The sequence below is a fragment of the Pristis pectinata genome, chromosome 22, assembly GCF_009764475.1.
Source record: "Pristis pectinata isolate sPriPec2 chromosome 22, sPriPec2.1.pri, whole genome shotgun sequence".
In the NCBI taxonomy this organism is placed as follows: Eukaryota; Metazoa; Chordata; class Chondrichthyes; order Rhinopristiformes; family Pristidae; genus Pristis; species Pristis pectinata.
Window position 1 is genome coordinate 33,313,625 of NC_067426.1, and position 21,909 is coordinate 33,335,533.

General features: G+C 47.6%; 1 protein-coding gene across 1 annotated transcript in view; it reads right to left on the reverse strand.

Annotated features, from left to right (window-relative positions):
- The window catches only part of LOC127581570 (potassium voltage-gated channel subfamily KQT member 4-like), a 370,353-nt gene that overhangs the window by 23,806 nt on the left and 324,638 nt on the right, over positions 1–21,909 (reverse strand). The window contains exons 10-12 of the mRNA XM_052036036.1: positions 19,626–19,682; positions 2,399–2,616; positions 603–705 (exon numbers count right to left, since the gene is read on the reverse strand). Of these exons, the coding sequence (XP_051891996.1) occupies positions 603–705; positions 2,399–2,616; positions 19,626–19,682 (378 nt within the window). The remainder of the gene's footprint in view (positions 1–602; positions 706–2,398; positions 2,617–19,625; positions 19,683–21,909) is intronic.

The following is a 21,909-nucleotide window of genomic DNA, read 5'->3' on the forward strand; positions in this document are numbered from 1 at the left end:
TTCAATTCTGAACTTAATTCCACACCGAAAGTCTTCAACACCATGCAAAGAAAGTTCCCCGCAACACAATAATTTGGGGGCTTCGCCTCCCACCCTAAACAATTTGAGGCAGCACAGCGGCACAGCTGGTAGAGATACTGCCTCACAACCCCAGAGACCCGGGTTCGATCCTGAACTCCGGTGCTGTCTGTGTGGAGTTTGCACGTTCTCCCTATGACTGCGTGGGATCCCCCCTGGGTGTGAGGGTTGGAGGGTTAATTGGCTGCTGTAAGTTACCCCTTGTGAGTAGGAGAGTGATAGTATCTGGAGGGGAAGTTGATGGGAATGTGAGGAGAATAAAGTGGGATTAGTGCATTAGAATAAAATTATTTTTATTCTAAATATAAATAAAATAAAAATAGAATAAAAGGTGATTGATGATCAGCACGGACTCTGTGGGCCGAAGGGACTATTTCTGTACTGTATGACTTTGTGACTCTACTTCACAAGGCTAACTCAGCACGTTGTATTGATCTGTCACCCAATAACTTTTCCTTGGCTGGGGTAAGCTTATTTTTCTGGAAACACAACCTTCTCGTCCCATCTCCCATTGCAACACTAACCTGATGGCTCGGATCAGAGTTTTCACAATCGGCTTTGCATCTTCCATGCTGATGTCACAGTGAAAGGCTTTTTCATCGTAGTTGTCATCTCCCAGGTTCTCGGCTTAAGTAAAAAACAAGGATTGGGTTGTTATATTTCACCAGCGCACGGTCCTGGAGCAAGGCCAACATCACAGTGAGCCTGGACCCACCCACAGCTCACAGGGCTGTGCTACCATTTACTGACAATGACTGGGAGGGGCTCGTGTTCCCACTTTTGGGCAGTGCTTTGAGGGCTAATTGGGGAAGGATCTTGGGCACGTGATAGACGTCAGGTCTTATTACAGGGTGGCCCGACACTGCAACAACAGCGTGTCTTGTGGGTTTCCTCAGAGTAAAGGCAATGACATTCCACCTTTTCATTCCTGGAACTGGCCAGGGTGCTCACTGCCGATTGCCGTCCCGTGACACAGGTTGGAGGGTGCTTGAGTGCACTTTGGTTACAGCAGGGTTTGATCTGACTGTGATGCTTTCTGTGTAGAACAGTCAATCAGTGTTTGTTGGCTTGGCTTACTGAAAGCCAATTCAAGTGGTGATCAATGTCTGGTGTTTACATACTCAATAGTTCTAACAATAGAAGGAATGAGGGGCAACCCAACAGTACAGCAGGGAGAGAACAATGTCGAACCTAGCCCATCCTTGTTGAAATTTGATCCACAATAACAGAAAATGCTGGATACACTCAGCAGGTCAGGCAGCACCTGTGGAGAGAAAAACTGAGTAAACACATCAGGTCAAAGATTGTCCATCATATGCTCAGACGATAGGTCCTGACCTGAAAGTAAACCGTGTTTCTTTTTCCGCGGATGCTTCCTGACATGTCGATTGTCTCCAGCATTTTCTGCTTTTGGTTCTGATTTCCAGCGGCTGCCAATTTTTTGGTTTTTGAACTTCGATCTGTGCTGGACTTCTTCTCTTTGTGTGGCGCCTCTGTCCTTTAACTGGGAGGGAACCTCGGTAGGCATTGAGGTTAGTGCCTACTAACCTCAATGAGAAAGTAAGTTTTTGTAAAGGAAAACAAGAGTAGCCAGGAATGTGGAGTTGGGGCCAAGATCTCAATGACTGGAGGAGCAGGCTTGAGGGGCTGTCTCAGTCATTCGTAGCAGGATACAGAAAAGGGAGCAAAATGCAATGAGAGCTGAGGTAGCATTGACAGACGTGGCCTGAATGGCTGTCTCAGTCTGGTCACATGTGGAACTTTCCATTCTAGGTACTAAGTGCCTCAAACAAGCATTGCCTGGAACGAACCTTAGAACTGGGAGTTCTGTGTAATGGGAATTGTGCATAATGCTGGATGTTGTGTGTAATGTTGGGAGATGTGTACAATGGAAGTTGTGTTTAATGGGAGATGTGTATAATGTGTGTTGTGTGCGGTGTTGTGTGTAATGTTGGGAGGTGTGCGTGATGGGAGGTGTGCGTGATGTTGGGTGTTGTGTGTAATGGGAGTTGTACGTAATGTTGGGTGTTGTGTGTAATGGGAAGTGTGTGTAATGGGAGGTGTGTGTGATGGGAGGTGTGTGTAATGTTGTGTGTAATGCTGTAAGTTATGAGTTCTAGAACTGGGGATCCTCCCCTTCCCTGCACCCAGCTCCGTATGCCATGCACATTGTAAAAGCAGGGCCAGGACACTCTAGCCCTCTGGGCCGTGCCCAGCTCCCTCCTGTGTGGACATGCAGGCTGCCCAGCTGGAGCAGCAGAAGTATAGATGACAAGTGAGACCGGAGCTCCACAATGAACGGCGGAACCTTGCTCCTTACTTTCCACCGTGGCTCTGGGCTTCAGGCGGAGCGACGCTCGGAACCGGGTTCTGTCGTTGAAGCTCCAGCTCTTCTGCACCTTGGTGGGGCTGACCTGTGTTGCGTTCTCTGTGCTGGGGCAGCGCTGGATACTTGGGGCAGATGCCTGCTTGTTCCTTATACTCTGAATCCTTGGGCTGTTCATCTTCATTCTGTCTCTGAAGCCTAACCTCTGGTTACTGAAACAAGGCAGAAGAAAGTGTGAAGAGCTCTTGCATCAGCTGATATTGTTACCCAATATAAAGCCGATGCTGTTGAAAAGAACAATACATCGATATATTTAAAGTATATTTATACCACACATGGAAATCAGAGCAAAGTATCTTTGGAACATAAAGCATTTCCAAAGATCCAGGAACCTCGATCGACCTTGTTGTAACCTTGTGCCTTATTGCACTGCACTTCCTCTGTAGCTGTGACACTTTGTACTGTTATAGTTTTTACCTGTACTACCTCAAAGCACTCTGTACTAACTCACTGTAACTGCACTGTGCAATGAATTGACCCGTATGATTGGTATGCAAGACAAGTTTTTCACTGTACCTCGGTACGTGACAATAATAAACCAATCCCAATCCCAATCCCAATCCCAATACCAATACAATAAGTAACTCACCTCGTCATCAATATCCCATACGTCCAGAAAGAAATCATATTATCTGGTGATTTATGATATATAGTCTTGCATTTAAAAATGTATAGAAAAGGTTCATTATGGCATTGTTTTTCAATTTTAATATCCTCACTGTTAACTGGTAGGTACTGGGGAGTTAACCTTCACCACTGAGGGCACTTTACTGGAATCATACTTACTCATTATAATGGAGAAGGAGGCTGATCAGCCCATCAAGTCCCTGCCAGCTCCCAGCAGAACAATCCTCTCCATCTTATTCTCTCTCTTTCACATATCCAACTCCCCTCTGGTTCTTTTCCTTACACTAGGGGCAATATACAGTGGCCAATTAATCCCCTGGCATGCATGTCTTTGAGATGCGGTAGGAAACGGGAGCATCCTGAGGAAACCCACGTGGTCACAGGGAGAACGGGCAAACTCCACACACACACACACACACACACACACACACACACACACACACACACACACACACACACACACACACACACACACACACAGCACCGGAGGTCAGGATCGAACCTGGGTCCCTGGTGCTGCAAAGCAGCAGCACTACCTGTGTGCCACTGTGTTGCCATCACAATCCTCAAACCTTTAGATATCCTTTAAGTCCAAACCCAACCAAACAGGAGGAAAAACTCAAAGTTTTATTATCTTTCTACTGGACTCAAAATTGCAAAATAGTGATAAATTTCTAGACCAGACATGATCTGAGAACATTGTGTGCAGATCTTTGTAACATGTGGTATAAATAGGATATGTTCTGAGCTGCAGTGAGTTGGGATTGTTACCTTTTTTCCCAGAATTGCCTGATAAGATTTGTTCACCAGTTTATCTTTGCTACACAAGGCATTATTCCTAACGCACTGAAACCCAGGATATTTCCTTGCTCGAGTTGTAAAATTAAGATTTAATTCATCAGTTCAGAAGCTGGATTTAGAAACTCAGATCTGGTAAGGAGGTGGATGGAGGGAGGCAGGTTCTGCCCAGTCCAATACTGGGCAGGGAAAGGGAAGTTACATTGCTGGGAATATAAAATGCATCAAACATGCAGATGCCATTGAGCAGAAGATTGTTCATACAAAGGCCAACCAGGGCAAGGAACCTCCGTCATGTACAGGCACCAAGAGAGACAGAGTCAATCAAGGTACAGGAGCCAGGATGTTAAGCATGAAGGGAAAAACCAGGAGACAAAACATCACTGATGCACGTAAGCAAGGAGGCAATTCCTCAGTCTTTACAGAGACCAGGATGAGGAGCTTGGATCATACCGCACACTGCGAGACAGGATGAATGATGCATACAAATCAAGGGTTAGTGCCTCAGTCATCCAGGAAAATCTATGCACTGCTCAGTTTGTTCTCATGCCTTTACAGTCATGGAGTCATGGAAACAGGTCCTTCAGCCCACTGAGTCCATGCCAACCGTTAACCACCCACTTACACTAATTCAACATTAATCTGGTGTCAGATTTTGATCGAATGCAAGGAAGTGTCCCTGGGAGGTTCCACCCGTTAATGCAGGTACAACACAAGTAACTTCTGGAGTCTGCACATTTGCTCGTCTAGCCAAGGTGGACCGATATCTCACCCGTACCTCTTAAAGGGGCAGGGACCTTTAATTCAACATTGTGTGACTGGCATCAGCAATGGTGGCGCTGCCTTTCTGGGAGCGGGCATTCCACTGCACACAGTGTTAGTGGGGCAGGAACAACCCCGTGTATCAGCTCTGATGCAGTCACACCCACACACACACTACCGATCCAGCACAGACACAGCAGTCATATCATGAACAGGTAGTGACATCTTCCCTGACACTTCATCTGGCTCTTGAAAGTTTCTCACCCCCCCATACTGCAATGGCCCTACTGTGAGCTCTGATTCAGTGAAAGAGACAGCGCTGGACATGGGGGCTCCCTACCACAGAGCCAGTGCCAGATCCCTGGGGATGGTAGCATGCCCACATCTAGTCCTCCTTCTCTCACCCCACTCCCCCATATCCCCACTCTCTGCTACACACCATTCCAGATGGTCAAATAGATCCCTGCTTCCTGTGCCTTCCCCTCACCCCAGCCCTGTCCTGCATCGTCCTCCAGGGTTCAGGAGGAAGATATCACATCCCCATGTCTGACACTCGCATTCACCAGCTCTGGCGTGAAAGTTAAAGGGAATTCAGAGGCGGAGCTGCACACAGAGCGACCGGGCACAGGGACCGCAGTGGAGCCAGGGGGAACAGGTAGCTCATAGCCAATTTCCCAGAGGGCAAAGTCACCCCCAGTTCTGCTCTGAAGGACTCAGGTGAGGACTACAATGGATAGGTGAGCACAGGTGAGGACTACAATGGGGACAGGTGAGCACAGGTCAGGACTACAATGGATGGGTGAGCACAGGCGAGTGTTGTCCGGCCCGCGTGAGATGATTTGGAGCTGAGGACTGTCTGCCTCCAACCTGCAGTCCGGAGTGCACCCCTCCCCGGCACGGCTCTGGTGACCGGCTCTTCCCGGACACTGCAGACCTGAGCACACAGGGCTGTGTCCGGTGGTAGGGCAGCACGTCAATATCCCTGCACTGTGAGCTCCGACTGCTGGTCCATGTCACAGCGCAGGAAAATCTATGCACTCCAACAGTGTGTCCTCACCCGAGGGCAGCCTGGGGTGGTGTCAGTGTGGACTGTGTGTCCCTGATCTTCTCCATTCGAACCCTTCTCACTGCCGCACCATCCTGGGGTCCTGACTGCTGCCGGTCCGGCAAGACCATGGGAGGCAGCCCCACCCAGTGGCCATCGCTCAGGACCATCAGTGACCTTCCCCACAACATCCACAGCCCCTCTCCTCACCCCAGCCACAGGAGCAGGAGGCCACCTGGAGGCGTATTTGTGGGTAAGACAGGCACGGTGACATGTGGGATTATGCAGCTATGCCACACTGTTAGCCTTGATTGGGTGCCAAAGGCCACAAGACTTGGTGACTGGAGCCGAAGAGGTCACTGAGGGCTGGCAACATAGGGATGGAGTCATTGCAGGGGATCATTTGTGAGAGGCCCCACTGGTCCCCATGTGTCCCTGAGGATAGAACGATGGTAAAACAACAGTCAGCGCCCAGGCGAGGGTTAGTATCGCTCCAGCTGAAGATTTTGTGAGAGGGTCCACCCAGCTTTGTCTTCCCAGGTGACTCTGGCCGAGGTCTGCCCCTGTGGAAGGGAGGAAGGGTCACTGGTGTCCATTGGTGAGTACATCACCCTCTGGGCTTGGCTGCTGCTGGGCTGTGCGGAGAGGCAACGCAATCTCAGGCCTTCAGTGTTCTTCAGTGTTGGGGGCTGTCACGAAGCTGTCCACAACCTGACCTGAGGCATACAGGAGCCGGAAAAGCTTCACAAAGGAAGGAGAGGTGACCTCCAATGCAGCATAGAGATCATGGGTCTGGAGGATGGGAGATTGGGGTGACTGTGGCCTACAACCCTACAGCCACAGGCACTTGCTGGGGTTCTGTCTATAGAAGGCACACAACCCTAGCACGCTGACCAAGGCAACCTTATGCCTCTTGGACTTGGATGCTTGGCTCTCGGAGATTCTTGGTGGATAGGACCTACCAACAGGAGACCTTTGCTCCCTCGGTCTCCTGAGCCAGAGAAGCCTTGGCTTCCCTCTTTCCTCCTGTTTCTGCCCTGATGAAGGCCCAGTAACATTGCAGCAGATGCCCCCAGTGTTTCCAGGAACAGACAGGCGCTTTCACCTCCTGAAATGTTCACAGCAATCTGAAACTTTTGCTGGCCTAAAGTTCTGCAGAGCCTTACACCAACAAAGTCCACTCCAAATCTGTTGCTGAAGCAACACTTTCAGGGCTTGTCTCTATCCTGGGTACCCACTTCCCTGTCCTTGGCCTACACTGCTCGCTAGTAAGATAAGATGGACTCTCAACCTCACTATCTACCCTGCCCTGGCCTTGTACCTTACTGTCTGCCTACACTGCGCTTAGTCTGAAACTGTAACATTTTATTCTGCATTCTGTTACTGTTTTCCCTTGTACTACCTCGATGTACTGATGTGATGAAATGATCTGTATGGATGGCATGCCAAACAAAGTTTTTCACTGTACCTCAGTACATGTAACAATAATAAACCAATTTACCAATTTAATGGTACTATCTTCATGCAGGAGAGACAGCTGGGTATTTTACAAGGATTGATGTGTTCAAACTGCTTCATATTAAGTAGACATAACCACATACCAGATGCATTGAACACAATACATGATTTAAGGCTATAATTGTTTTTAGTGAAAAGTTAATACCTCTGTTAAACTATGTGGACATAAAAAATGGCCCAAATGAATTGAAAGGCTTAGATTTCCATCATTCATACAACAAGCAAGGGAACCTCACTGATAAAACACCAACCAGGGAGTCTCAATGAGGCTGTGAGCAGGTAAATAGACACTTGGCAAGTGGACGGTTTTCAAATGTGAAATAGGAAGAGTTTGGGACCAGCATGTTCCTGTCAGAGTGAAGGGCAAGGCTGGTAGGATTAGAGAACCTTGGTTGATGAGGGAGATGAAAAGTCTTGTTGGAAAAAAGGAGGCATATGTCAGGTATAGGCAGCTGGGATCAAACCCTTGAGGTGTATAAGGGACGAAGAATGAAATTAGAAGGGCAAAAAAGGGTCATGAGATATCCCTGGCAGGCAAAACAAAGGTGAATATGAAAAGATGCTTTAAGTTTATTAAGAGCGAAAGGGTAGCTAGGGAGAGAGTGGATCCCCTTAAGGATCGGTGTGGTGATCCATGTGTGTGAAACAGGAAATGGGTGAGGTCTTAAATGAGTATTTCTTGTCTGTACTTCCCTTGGAGAAGGGCGTGGAACCTCGTGAGTGCAGGGGATGGAACAGTGAGATTCCGGAGCATATCAACATGAGGTGACTTGATAGAGGTGTACAAGATGATAAGAGGCATAGATCGAGTAGACAGTCAGAGACTTTTTCCCAGGGCGACAATGGCTAACACGAGGGGGCATAATTTTAAGGTGATTGGAGGAAGGTGTAAGGGGGATGTCAGGGGTAAGTTTTTTACACAGAGAGTGGTGGGTGCATGGAACGCACTGCCGGCAGAGGTTGTGGGGGCAGATACACTAGAGACATACATTTAAGAGACTCTTAGATAGACACATAAATGATAGAAAAATAGGGGGCTATGTGGGAGGGAAGGGTTAGATAGATCTTAGAGCAGGATAAAATGTCGGCACAACATTGTGGGCTGAAAGGGCCTGTACTGTGCTGTAGTGTTCTGTGTTCTATGTACTATTACAAAGGAGGAAGTGTTGGAGGTCCTGAAATGCCTGAGGGTGGATAAATCCCTGGATCCTAGAGTGTTGCACAAAGCAAGAGAAGAGATTGCTGGGGCCTTGGCAGAGATTTTTGTACCTTTGTTAGCCAAGGTTGAGGTACCAGAAGACTGGAAGATAGCTAATGTTGTGTCTTTATTTAAGAAGGGCAGCAGGGATAAGCCAGAGAACTATAGGCTAGTGAGCCTAGCATCAGTGGTGGGAAAGTCATTGGAAGGGATTCTGAGGCACAGGATTTATTTGCATTTGAAAAGTCAAGGACTGATTAGGGATAGTCGACACAGCTTTGTGTGTGAGAAATTATGTCTCATGAATTTGATTGAAATTTTTGAAGAGGTGACCAAGAGGATCGATGAGGGCAGGGTAGTAGATGTTGTCTACATGGACCTTAGCAAGGCCTTTGACAAGGTCCTGCTTGGTAGGTTCGTCTGGAAGGTTAGATCATATATGATCCGGGGTGAGTTAGCAAATTGCATACAAAATTGGCTTGGTGGTAGGAGGCATAGGGTGGTAGTGGAAGGTTTCTTCTCAGATTTGTGGGCCTGTGACCAGTGGTGTGCTGCAGGGATCAGTTCTGGGTCCTCTGTTGTTTGTAATATATATTGATTTGGTTGAGAATGTGGGTGGCATGATTAATACATTTGCAGATGGAGCCAAAATTGGTGGTGTAGTGGACAGTGAAGAAGGTTGTCAACTGGGAAAGTGGGCAGAGGAATGGCAGATGGAGTTTAACTTGGACAGGGGCAAAGTGAGGCATTTTGGGAGGTTAAACCAGGCCAGTGCTTATACAGTGAATGGCAGGGCCCTGCGGAGTGTTGCTGAACAGAGAGACCTTGGTTACAAGCACATAGTTCCTTGAAAATGGAAATACTGGTACACAGGGTGGTGAGAAAGGTGTGTGGCATGCTTGCCGTTATCGGCCCAGGCATTGAGTACAAGAGTTGGGATGTCATGTTACAGTTGTACAACATGTTAGTTGGGCTGCACTTGGAGAGCGTTGGGCAGATCTGGTCACTATACTATAGGAAGGATGTGATTAAACTAGAGAGAGTGCAGAAACAGATTCACGAGGATGTTACCTGGACTGGAGGGCTTGAATTATAAAGGGAGAGTGGATAGGCTGAGACTGTTTACCCTGGAGTGCAGAAGGATGAGGGGTGATCTTATAGAGGTACTGTATATAAAATCATGAGAGGCAGAGATAAGATGGATGGTCACAGTCTTTTGACCAAGGTCAGGGTCTAACATTAGAGGACATGGGTTTAAGGTGAGGGGAGAAAGATTTAAAGGGAACCTGAGGACCAAGTTTTTCACACAGAGGGTGGTGTGTATATGGCACAAGCTGCCAGAGGAAGCAGCAGAGATGGGTACAATTACAACCTTTAAAAGACATTTGGACAGTAGATGGAGAGGAAAGGTTTAGAGGGATGTGGACCAAACACAGGCAAATGGGACTAGCCCAGAAAGCCACCTTGGCGGCATGGACAAGTTGGGCCGAAGGGCCTGTTTCTGTGCCGTGTAATGCTATGACTCTATGATAAACACCAACCAGGGAAACCTTGATGAAAAACACAAGCGAGATTCCAGGAGGGTATTTTACCTCCTAGTGCCTGGGTCAAGGATGTCTCGGAGTGGGTTCAGGGCATTCTGAAAGGATAGGGTGAGCAGAGGTCATGGTCCATATTGGTACCAGTGACATAAGCAGGAAGAGAGATGAGGTCCTGCAGAATGAATGTAAGGAGTTAGACCAAAGGTCTTGAGTTGTAATGTCTCGATTACTCCTTATGCCACATATGGCAAATGAATGCATGACTGAAGAGATGGTGCAGGCAGGAAGGCTTCAGCTACTTGGACCATTGGGATCTCTTCTGGAGCAGAGGAGACCTGTATAAGAGGGATGGGTTGCATCTGAACTGGAGGGGGGCTTTGCGGGGAGATTTGCTAGTGCTTCTCATGGGCTTAAACTAGTTTGATGGGGGTTAGGACCCAAAGTATTAGTCTGATAGAAGTTGAAGCAAATATAGAGGTTAGAGCAAGCAAGTCCACTAGATAGGAGAGGCAGGAATAAGCCAGAGCTTGGAAGGTCTGATAGTCTAAACTGCATTAACTTTAATGCAAGAAGCTTCACAGGAAAGGCAGATAAACTCAGGGGAACCTCAATTCTAAATACCAATCTGGGGTACCTCAATGAGACTCACAAGCCAGGTCCCAGAATGTGGTAGTGCTGAAGAAGTTAGATCCCATGCACTGGGCAATACATTAGCACAAAACTGGATTCTAAACAAACGCAGGGAATTAGGATAAAGGGCATTTTCAGTTTGGCAAGCTCTAACTGGTGGGGTGCCCCAGGGACATCGCTGAGGCCTTAGTTAAATACAATTTATATTAATAGCTTAGATGAAGGGGCTGGGAGTATTGGAACCAGATCTGCTGGTGGTACAAGAGAGGTGAAAAGCCAATTGAAAACATGTCACTTCCTCCGGGCTACATTTCTCTGTCATGCTACTGCTGGTGTGTCCTGCTTGAGATTGTGACAGGAGTGTCTGCCTCATTGGCTGACAGGTATGTTTCCCTGAGTAACCCTCTTGAACGGCAGCACATCTACTACCCAATGCATTCGTTCTCTCCACCACCACCGGTGCACAGTGGCTGCAGTGTGAACCGTCTACAAAATGCACTGCAAGATGGACACCAGTGTGGTTCTGTGACTCTGAACAATTAATGCCATATGAGATGGAGTCAGAGAGTCATAGAGCAATACAGCATGGATACAGATTAACTAGTTATTTCTTAGTTTCATTAATCTACAGATTGTTTGTAAAGTCAGTGTTTAACCTCAGCCCAAAATATCCTTGAGACGGTAGTGGAAGGCTATTCCGACAACACCCCTCAAACATGGAACCTCCAACACCTAACGTGAAAAAGGCAGTTGGTTCCTGGGAACAGGTGTTCCTCCAAGAATTAACACACCATCCAGACCATTACTGCCATTCCTATGTCCTGGAACTCTGTCTAAAACAACACTGTGCTCCTTCACCATATTCACTGCAGTGGTTCAAGAAGGTGGTTCACCAATTGCGTCTCAAAGATACTTTGGGATGAGCTTAAATTCTGACTTTATCAACAATCTGTAGGTTAGTGAAATTAAGAAGTAGTCAATCTCACGTTACATTAAAGTTCAGAGTCACAGGAACTTGCAGCCAGGTGGGGTTGGCTATCATTGGCTGATTGGAGTGGCAATTGCAGCCAATGGGAATGGGAGGTAACATCATGAGGGAGGAGGAGTAAGTCCCTGAAATGTTATCCGTGGATTGAAGGTCGGGGAAAGGCTGGGGTTGGAAAAGAGTCAGACACATTTTAACTCAGTGGTGAAGCCAAAATCTACAGAGCAGGTGAGGAATGCAGGGTTAAAATGACTTTACTGGTGGTGTGGCTGATCTCTGCTTAGTACAGGGAGGATGTTGGGGGTGAATAACTTGCTCAGTGGTTGGGGAACTGAAGCTGAAGACCTGCTTGGTGAGCAGTGCGGCTGAAAGATGAAATTTAACTCAGGGGGATGAGTGGCAAAGGTCCCTGGAGGAGAGGATTGTGACTACTTATGGGGTTGTTAATTAACGGTGTACATGATTCCAACTGACCACGGTGTGGAGCCTGCTGCTTCATCTGCCGGTTGTGTGTGCCCATGGCAGGGGAGGGATCACAAGCTCTTCCACAGTGCCAACCACTGGTGAAGCAGGCACCTCTTGCACTACAATGAGCTCCACGCTCATGTGTTTGAGGAAATACCTGCTGGATTAAATATGTAATTGATAATTAAGAGAAATTCTTCTCAAAGAGACTAACTTACAATTGCCAAGACCTACAACGAGGAGAACAGACTTGCACAATTCCATTCTTGCTCTGCCATTTAATTATGTCACGGTTTACCTGCATCCTACCACCCTTTGTCTCTTTAGTTCCCTGTCCTGTATATTGGATTGTGGAGAGCACATTTTTTAATGCCACATGATCTAATTTCGATCTTTCCCAGAGTGGATCATGCAGGAGGTCACCTCCGGTCGGAGCAGCACCAGATGTGAAATCGGGCCAGTCACATCTGTACATGATTCACATCAGCACATCTGATGTTTTCCCGAGGTCAGGTGGGCACCAAGTGATGTCATTATCCATGTGGTGCATGTTTACAACAGCACTGACTTAAATTGGAAGAGAAGGCTCCACACTACAACGGTCCTGGATCAGCCTCAGTACAGGTTGGACCATGCAGTATTTAAGAAGTCATACTCAGCCCATGAGTGACACGGCTGGCAGATCTTCATTACTGGAGATGTCGTCATGGCGATGGACTGGCCACTCAGGGTGGGTCAGGGATCTTGGGGCAGGATGCACAGACATGCCAATCAGTGGAGACCCTTCACCCCGAGAGTCCACAGAGACCCCCACTTCCCACCTGAATGATGAACAAGACCTTAAGGGGCTCAGCATCCCCAACTACCTCACTACTGAGGGATGTGACATTCTATAAGAATGTCACATCCTTCCTTCCTGGTCTGCTCTGCCCATGGAGACTGGTGCCACCTTGACTCTCAGTTTCCTTGCCTCAGGATCTCTCCCTAGAAGCTGCAGCAAATCTCTGCCGTTCCTCCCAGTGTGCTGCATCGGAGAATTCTCCCGGGCAGTGCATTCACTAATATAAAAATGTTCTTTTTGGGTTTCAATGGGGAACATGTGACCTCTAGGACTCTGGGATCAGTGGTGCCAGCTTCCTGTGGGTGTAGGCAGCCACCGGGCCTACAGGAATTCCTTATCCGAACACAGACCTGTTTATGAAGAGGAAAGGATCCTACGGTAATGGATGAAGGGAAGAATTTTCTCACTATCAGTGTCATGTTTACCAGGTAGCTTGTGTGACTCCTTCATTCTGAGGGACTCTGCCCCTCAAACACGTTAAGCTGGCACTGCCCAGGAAGATGGATCCTGGGAGACAAGGGCTGCCACCTTCTTCTCTGGACTTTCACCTCCTCTCTGATCACACCGATGGAGCACAGATACAAGAGTCACACCTGCCCTCGAAAGACTGCAGCGGGATGAGATTCTGTGGCCAGCATCGGTCCAGGTGTGCCCTGCAGCAGTGGAGACTTCACTGCGTCTGCTGCAGGTTGCATAACTCGAAGCTGCCCTGGAGGAAGGGGAGCAGGGAGGCTCTGAGCCTGAGGGCCATGAGATGGAGTCTGGAGAGCGGAAGGAAGAAGGAGGTGCCTGTCAGGGGCACGTCCCTGCCCACCAGCCACAGCACGTTCAGCTGAGCCGAGGGGGCAGACACTGGCCGCACAGGATGTAAGAGACTCTTTGCAGAAAGAGACCATTTCCATAAGGAGGCTCCAAATAAAATGCCTTACTGCAAACAGTGTGACCCTCCCCACACTTCAATCCTCATCACCAGCACTGTGCGCCAATAATAAGACTGAAATAGCCCAGGTGACGCACAAAATCCCTGAGCCCCAGTTGTGCTGGTCCATCTGCACTGAACCCTGCTCCCAATTACAACAGTGGAATGGACACAAGGAGGAAGGGTGTGGAATGGTCCCACTGGGGTATCGTGCACAGGGTGGACTCAGATAATGAGGAGGCAGAGGGATGATACCATTGCAAGGAGGGTTCCTCAATCAACATTTAAGGCTACATTGTTGATTGAGCAACCGAGTGCAAACTAGCATCTTGATACTGGGGCAAGTGCAAAGCACCTCTCTGAGATATGGGGAGGTGAGGTGTTGTGTTGCTGGTGGAGACAGATAGGTCCCTTTGCCTATAGTAATTACGGGCTATAGACAAGCTCCATCGATCAGGGCACAGACCAGATCTAGTCATTAGTTTTTCAGAAAAGATTATAACAATGGGGCTAGAACCAGATGCCACACATGCTTGAGGGTGCAATGACCCCACCCAAGCAGGTGGGGCTTGAGAGTTGTCAAGAGGTCTCCAGCTCGCAGATACAGGCACAGGTGAAACAAATAGTAGAGGCAGTTCAAAGCCTCTGAAGATCCTACAAGGGATGGCGCAGCAGGGATGGACATACTAATGTCAGCCCAAAACTGCAGCTAGAATGTGGCCAGACTGACTTAAAACAGTCATGGCAGAGTTGAAAATCTTGCAGAATCTTGGAGATAATGGTTAAGACGATGTAATGCATTTACGGTTGCAAAGACAATTGCAGAGAGTTGTGAACGTACCCCAGTCCATCGCGCAAACCAACCCCTCCTCCATGGACTCTGTCTACACTTCCCGCTGCCTCAGGAAAGCAGCCAACATAATCAAGGACCCCTCCCACTCCAGGCATTCTCTCTTCTCCCCCCCTCCCATCAGGCAGAAGATACAAAAGCCTGAGAGCATGTACCACCAGGCTCAAGGACAGCTTCTAGCCACAGATATCAGCTTCTTGACTGGACCTTTCATGCACTTGAAGATGAACTCTTGAACTCTTGATCTTCCAACCTACCTCGTCATGGCCCTTGCACCTTGTTTGTCTGCCTGCACTGCACTTTCTCTGTAACTGTAACACTATATTTTGCATCCTGTTTTCTTTTTACTACCTTGATGTACTTATGTATGGCATGATCTGTCTGGATGGAATGCAAGACAAAAGCTTTTTGCTGTATCTCAGTACACGTGACAATAATAAACCAATAAATTCTTCTGAAGCAACAACTGTAGAACACAAGATGAGAGGAGATGAGTAAGTGTATCATACAGAACTATGTGTACCACATGCATAACTTTCGACACACTGTTGTATCAGGCATTGCTATCAATTGGGAATTTACAGTCTTCAATAAAAATATTCCATAGTTTGCCCTACCTCTATTATTTGCCTTTGCAAGCAGAGACACGAAAGAGCCTACAGATTGCAAAGATAATCCCTGGTTTTTCTCAGCCAACAACCAGTGCCTAAGACCCGTTACCCTGCCTCTTCCACTCTCACCTCCAACAAATGCAAGGAACTCATGGACCTCCTCTTCCCCAACTGCAACACCATCTGACCTTCCCCTTTTCCACCCAGCCAGGTATCCACCAAACTCCCACTGCCCCAGCTCCGAACCCCATCTTCCACTCGCTTGTCTCCCCCCCCCCCCCCCCCCCCCCCCCCCCCCCCCCCCCCCCCCCACCTCCCATGCCTCCTTTGAGCTCATCTTGTTCACTGGGCCCACCTCCTGTTCCTCAACCCTATTCTCACTCAACCACTGATCATCCAATTGTCTTCCAGGGCCCCATTTTGGTGCTATTGGGAAATATTCTCTCTTCTCACACACCTTGTCATCTTGCAGCCTCATCCCTCTCCTCAAAAAGAAAGTTGACTGTTCTGTTCTTTCAAACTATATCTCTAACCTCTCTTCCCTCTTCAAGATCTTTGAACATGCTATGCCCCTCCCAAGTTTGAGTCAACTCATCCCAGAATTCTGTCTAATTCCCTCTATTAGGCTCTTTTCCCTCTCACAGGAAACAGCTCTTACCAAAGTCAAGTCTGACGCCCAAATGACTTTGATGTAGACTATCCCTCCTTGTCCTCCTCCATCTGCCTGATGTCTCTGACGTGGTTTGTTACACAGTTCTCACCTACACCTCCCCTCTGCTGGAAGTGCACCCACTTGGTTCCTTCCTTATCTGTCCAATGCTCTCTGCAATGGTTCATCTTCCCACTCCTGCACTATCAGCTGTAGACCGAGGCCAGCTACCTCCCTGAGCTACCTCCACACCTCTCCCTTGACTATTGCCTGATCTATACTGTTCCCAACCATGGTGTAATATTTGACCATTGGGTAAAGCTTTGGATCAATCCAAAATGGTCACCTACCTCCACCTCCAGACATTGCTTTTATCCTTTCTTCAACTCACTGAGACCCTCACCCATGCCTCAGCTAGCTACCTCCCCCTAACCTGTTCCCTCCAACCCCTCTGCTCACTGACCTGCTTTTACCTGGTTCAGCAACACATCACTTTTAAAATTCTCACCCTGTTCACCATTCTCTCCATGATCTCACCCTCTCCCTGTCTCTGTAACCTCCTCAGGACTTCTCAGAGACGCCAGCACTCCTCCAGTTCTGGCCTATTATCCACCCTGACTTTCATCGGTCACCGCAGGCAGCCACACCTTCAGCTGCCAAAGACTCTGGGAATATTTTTCAAAACTGCTCTGCCTCATTTACGATGATCTTTAAAACCTCCAGCTTTATCCAAGCTCTCAGTCATTCATATTTATATCTCCTTATGAAGCTCAGTAAACCAACTTGCTGCACTTCACTATGTAAAAGTAAGCTGTTCTCAGGTTGGACTTGGACGAAAGGACATTCAGCTCACCCTAGGCTTCCTTGCTCTCCCCCTATTACCACAACCAACTTTGGTTGAGGTTACTTCCCCATCACCATTGCCAGGGGCTGGCCCTTCACTCTGGCTTCACCACTCTCTGGCCACATTCCCAAGCACATTATTAACAGTGAATGTCACAGCAAACTATTGCCTGGATTTAACCGTCACCTCTGTTGTTGGCTCATTGGGAGAAGTGGGTTGGGCACGAAATGCTTAATTTTGACGGGTTAGATCCAACAGCCCCAGTCGCAACCTGTGATTCCCTGAGACCGATCGTTTCTCTTGTGTTTTCCTCACAATAGTGTTTCATTAAAAAAAACTCATTAGGTCAATAAATGCATCTGGAACATCTATGTGCCTGTGGCGCTGCAGCAAGTAAGTTTTTCATTGCACCTGTGCACACATGTACTTGTGCATCTGACAATAAACTTGATGTTGACTTTGAAATTCCTCAATGTGTTTTTTTTCATTCTGTGTATTGCATGGGGGTGCCTGGAGTACTTTGGCCAAAGGAGCCAAATTCTAGTTCTGAGGTGGGGAATACTGGAGAGGTAGGGGAGGGGATCTGTGGGGTCAGTCGGGAAGTATGGTGAGGAGACTGATGCCACACAAGGTCAAGGACCAGGAAGCAGGTGAAGGGGGATTGGGACAGACAAGACATTTGGGGAGAGGGTTGGGAGAAAATCAGAAATCCTACAGAGGCTGAAGGAATATCAGTGAGGTGTTGGGGGTGGGGAGCAGTGAGGAGGGAATTAGAGATCCATGGAGAACATTAACTAAACCAGCAGCTGGCCTTAACAAACCTGTTGTGATAGAGGGTGCAGAGGAGACTTACCAGGATGTTGCCTGGATTGGAGAACACGTCTTATGAGGATAGGTTGAGTGAGCTCGGGCTTTTCTCTTTGGAGAGAAGGAGGATGAGAGATGACTTGATAGAGGTGTACAAGATGATAAGAGGCATAGATCGAGTGGACAGTCAGAGACTTTTTACCAGGGCGAAAATGGCTAACACGAGGGAGCATAATTTGGAGGAAGATATAAGGCGGAGGTCAGAGGTAAGTTTTTTATACAGAGAGTGGTGGGTGTGTGGAACGCACTGCCGGCAGAGGTTGTGGGGGCAGATACATTAGGGACATTTAAGAGACACATGAATGATAGAAAAATAGGGGGCTATGTGGGAGGGAAGGGTTAGATAGATCTTAGAGCAGGATAAACTGTCAGCACAACATCATGGGCCGAAGGGCCTGTACTGTGCTGTAGTGTTCTATGTTCTGTCAATCATGAAAACCTGCATAAGTTTTGCTGGTGACATCAGCTTGGCATTGCACTCCAGTTGACTTAACTCTCCATGTCCCGTGGCCTTTGTGTGTTACATGTGTCTTTCACAGATGAGTGGGATCAAACTGTGGGAAACCCATTGTAGAGTTGTAGAGTTGTACGGCCCAGGAATGGGCCCTTCAGCGCAATCTGTGCCGTGTTTTCGCATTCCAGGATGTGGGGTGTTACAACTAATGTATGTGTCTCCTGCTGGAACAGGCAACTTGAATGCACATCAAATGAGGATAGGATGAAGGTGTCTGGGATCTTGCATGGGGAAGTTATAACCTCACGGATCAGACCCAGACATGGAGAATGGTTTCTGGGAGGTCTGGTGCGTATGGACATTTGTCATTGGTTTCAGCAAGTAGAAGGATCTTTTCTGTATCCCCCCTAAGTGTGTTCACAACCTTTCTATATCACGGCGGTCAGAACTGAACACAATACTGCAACTGAGACTAGACCTGTATGTTATAAAGTTCGGCATGACCGATATTAAACCTTAGTCTTTATTGACAAAGCCCAGAAATTTTTATGCCTGATTAACTGCTTTCTCAACCTGCTCTTCCATTTTCAATGACTTGTGCTCCCATCCCCCCAGGTCCCTCTGCCCCTGTATCCCTTACAGAACAGTATCCTTTATTCTACATTGCTCCCCCTCATTCTTCTTACCAAAATGCGTCACCTCACATTTCTCTGCATTAAACACCAGTCTCTGGAGGACACCACTACTCACCTTCCTCCAGTCTGAGGAACAACCAATCACCATGACCCTCTGTTGTTTGTTACTTGGTCAACTTCATACCCGTGCTATCACTGTTTGAAACATGTGGTTCAACCCTATGCAGCACTTTATCAAAAGCTATCTGGAATTTCAAGTACACCACATCAACTTCAGTATCCTCATCAATTCTAACTGTTACCTCATCAAAATAATCCTATCAAATTGGTTCAACGCAATTTGCCCTCAATAACTCCATGCTGGTTTGCCTTAATTAATCCATTTTCCACCCCAGATCAATGCTTCTAAAAACCTTCCCATCACTGGAGTTTAACAGACTGGTCTGGGCTTATCCTTACTTCCTTCTTTGAACAAGGCAGCAACATTTGTTACTCTCCTGTCCTCCGACACCACCCCCGTAACCGAAGAACTTAAGAACCTAAGATCAATTGAGGCACCGCCTTCTCCCCACTTAGAGAGGCCATCTGGTAGCAGGGTGAGAAATGCAAACAGGCTCCCACACAGGCAATGGGAAAGAACTTGGAAACCTAGAACTCCAGATTAAGCACAGGTTAGTGTGGGATTTCAGAAGGGTTAATTGGTTAGTAGCTTGATTATCAAATGAATAACCCATTATCCATGCAGGAACCAGGCATAAATAGTCAGTTCGTATCAAGCATCTAAGAGGTCCACCTAATGGAGAGCAGGCTAGTCTCCAATGCGAGCTGATGCAAGGAAGTCTGGGACTGAGGCAGAAGGGTTCATGCAGATTCAGTCAGCTGGCATTCCAAAGATCACGTGACCCATCCCAGCGCTCGATACCTCTGTCTCCGTGTGCTCTGAATCCGGAAGAAATTCTTTTTACTATTAAAGAGATTACTAGGAGTCAAGAAGAAGATAAAAGTATAACGTTATTGCACATATTAGGGGGATTAAGTAAATAAAGCAGATGCTGTGTTACTGAACTCTACTGCTGTCCAAAAGTGGATCAGTAAAATAAATAGACCTTGAAAAATTGTGTTGGTCCAAGCCTCCTTTTATCCACTTCATGGGTTAATCTTTCACCAAAGTTACCTGTTATTAATTAACTTGAATACCAGTTTATTTCGTTATTAGGCCGGCAGAAATGAGTAGCAATGAAGTTGATGGTTGTATAAGGGGTTTGGCTGGTGTTATGAATGTAATGCCATGGATCTATTGTGGGGACCGTAACCAGGAAGATATGGAAACAGTCTTCCCCCTGCTGCTCAAAGTGGGTAATGCACCAGACTTGGACAATGAGCCTGGAATAACTTTCCTCTGTGGGAATGTCCTGCTCTGAGAAACTGCACCCTGCAGAAAGCGCACTTTTCTCATCAAGGTTCTTACCTCATGTTGAAAAGTGTCTTCCCTAACCCCAGTCTCAGGACAGTGCCTCCAGCCCTGACTGAAACACCACAACCTCTACCTCATTTGTGGGAAAGACATAGAGTCGTAGAACCAGAAATAATGTACTGCAGTGGAGGATTTGTGCTGGTTTGTCCTGGATTCGGATAATTTCCACCGGACCCTAATAGCTGCACCAGAAGGGGACAGGTTACGTTTCACACAGCCCTCCACTGATAACGTCAGCTATGCCAGAAACCTGCTTTGGCACCAAACACGTGTTATCTGGTGGCCCTCCCAGAGGCTGGAGTCAGGGGTTGTTGGTCCCATGGCTGGTCAGGTCTGTACTGTGTCAGGGGATGGATTGGGACTGGCTTTTCTTGAGCTTGGTTTGGAAGGTATTGATTGGTTCGGACAGGGAGTGGTAGAGCCAATGTCCAGGGTCAGGAGAGGGTGGACTGGAGCTCGAGACGCGGATTGGAGCTGGAGACGAGGTGATTGCAGGGTTGGGGAGTGGGTGGGAAGACGGCTCGGTGCAGTACTGTGGGCTGGGGCACACAGGATGTAGGTGACTGAACGACTTACCTGCCAGGGGTCCTGGTTGGTGCTGCTGGAATTATCTTGGCAGGGGATTGGTCACTAACCAACACCCTACCCGTCTCTGTACAGGCCCCACATGTTCCCACTGTGGCATGGAAGCTCTGTCAGTGCGTAAGGGATTCACGGCCAGGGACCCAGCCACCTCTCCCGCATGTTGTGGGAGTGCGGATTGCTCCAGATACGTTTACTGTGTATCAAAGGGCAGCAGTGAGTGCAGGTGGCGACCACGAATGATAAATTCTGGCCTGATTTCTGTTCAACGCTGAAGCAGACTCCTACAAGAGAAAGGGATTGGTATGCATCTCTTATTATCTACTCCAAAGAAGTTGGAAACCGCTGAATTGAAGTGTAGTCGCGGGTGATTTATACACCTGGCAACCAGAGTGGGCACAGTCGGACTTACAAACAGCACAGCTATCTTGCCAGGCTGGGCTGAAGCAGAAATGTTTGCTGGATACTGAGAGAGCTCCTTACACATCCTCAGACAGCCCTGTTACATCTGTCACCTACATCCACACAGGCAGACAGAACGTCCACTTAACACCAGCTTGAAACAGCAGCTTGGACAGTGGAATATTGTACAGAACTGTCAACATAAATTACAGTGTCAAGCCCTTGAATAAGTTTTGAATTTAATCTTCTGACTCAGGGAAGGGAATGTTACCTCTGGCTGCATGGACACTACTGTGACCTTGGAGTTTCTACTATTTTCGGACAGAATTCTGGCTGCTGATTAGGAAAATCCACAAGCACATAACTGGTGTTGCTCATTACACAGAGGCAATGTCCCAAAGCAGGTTTGAATCCTATCCACAGTGTCGTCTGGTCCATTACACAGTTTGTCTTTTCAAAGGCTGTTAAAGTCCTCTCACTGATTTTGAGAACAATTTGTGACAACATTAAGTTCAAAACATTTTTTCCAAATGTCAGAGAAATTATGAATTGGTTTGCAATTAAAGCAAGAATTAAGCCACTTTGGACAGAATGCTTTCCCTTCTAAATTAGATACTATCTTTTGAACTTTCCCCAGGGTTCTGTTGACCTCCTGTTGCGACTACACTAAAGCACCTGAGGTGGTGGGGCAAATGTGTACATAAAGCCAGTGGACTTATTTCCCAGTGTCTGTCAGACCTCTCCTGAA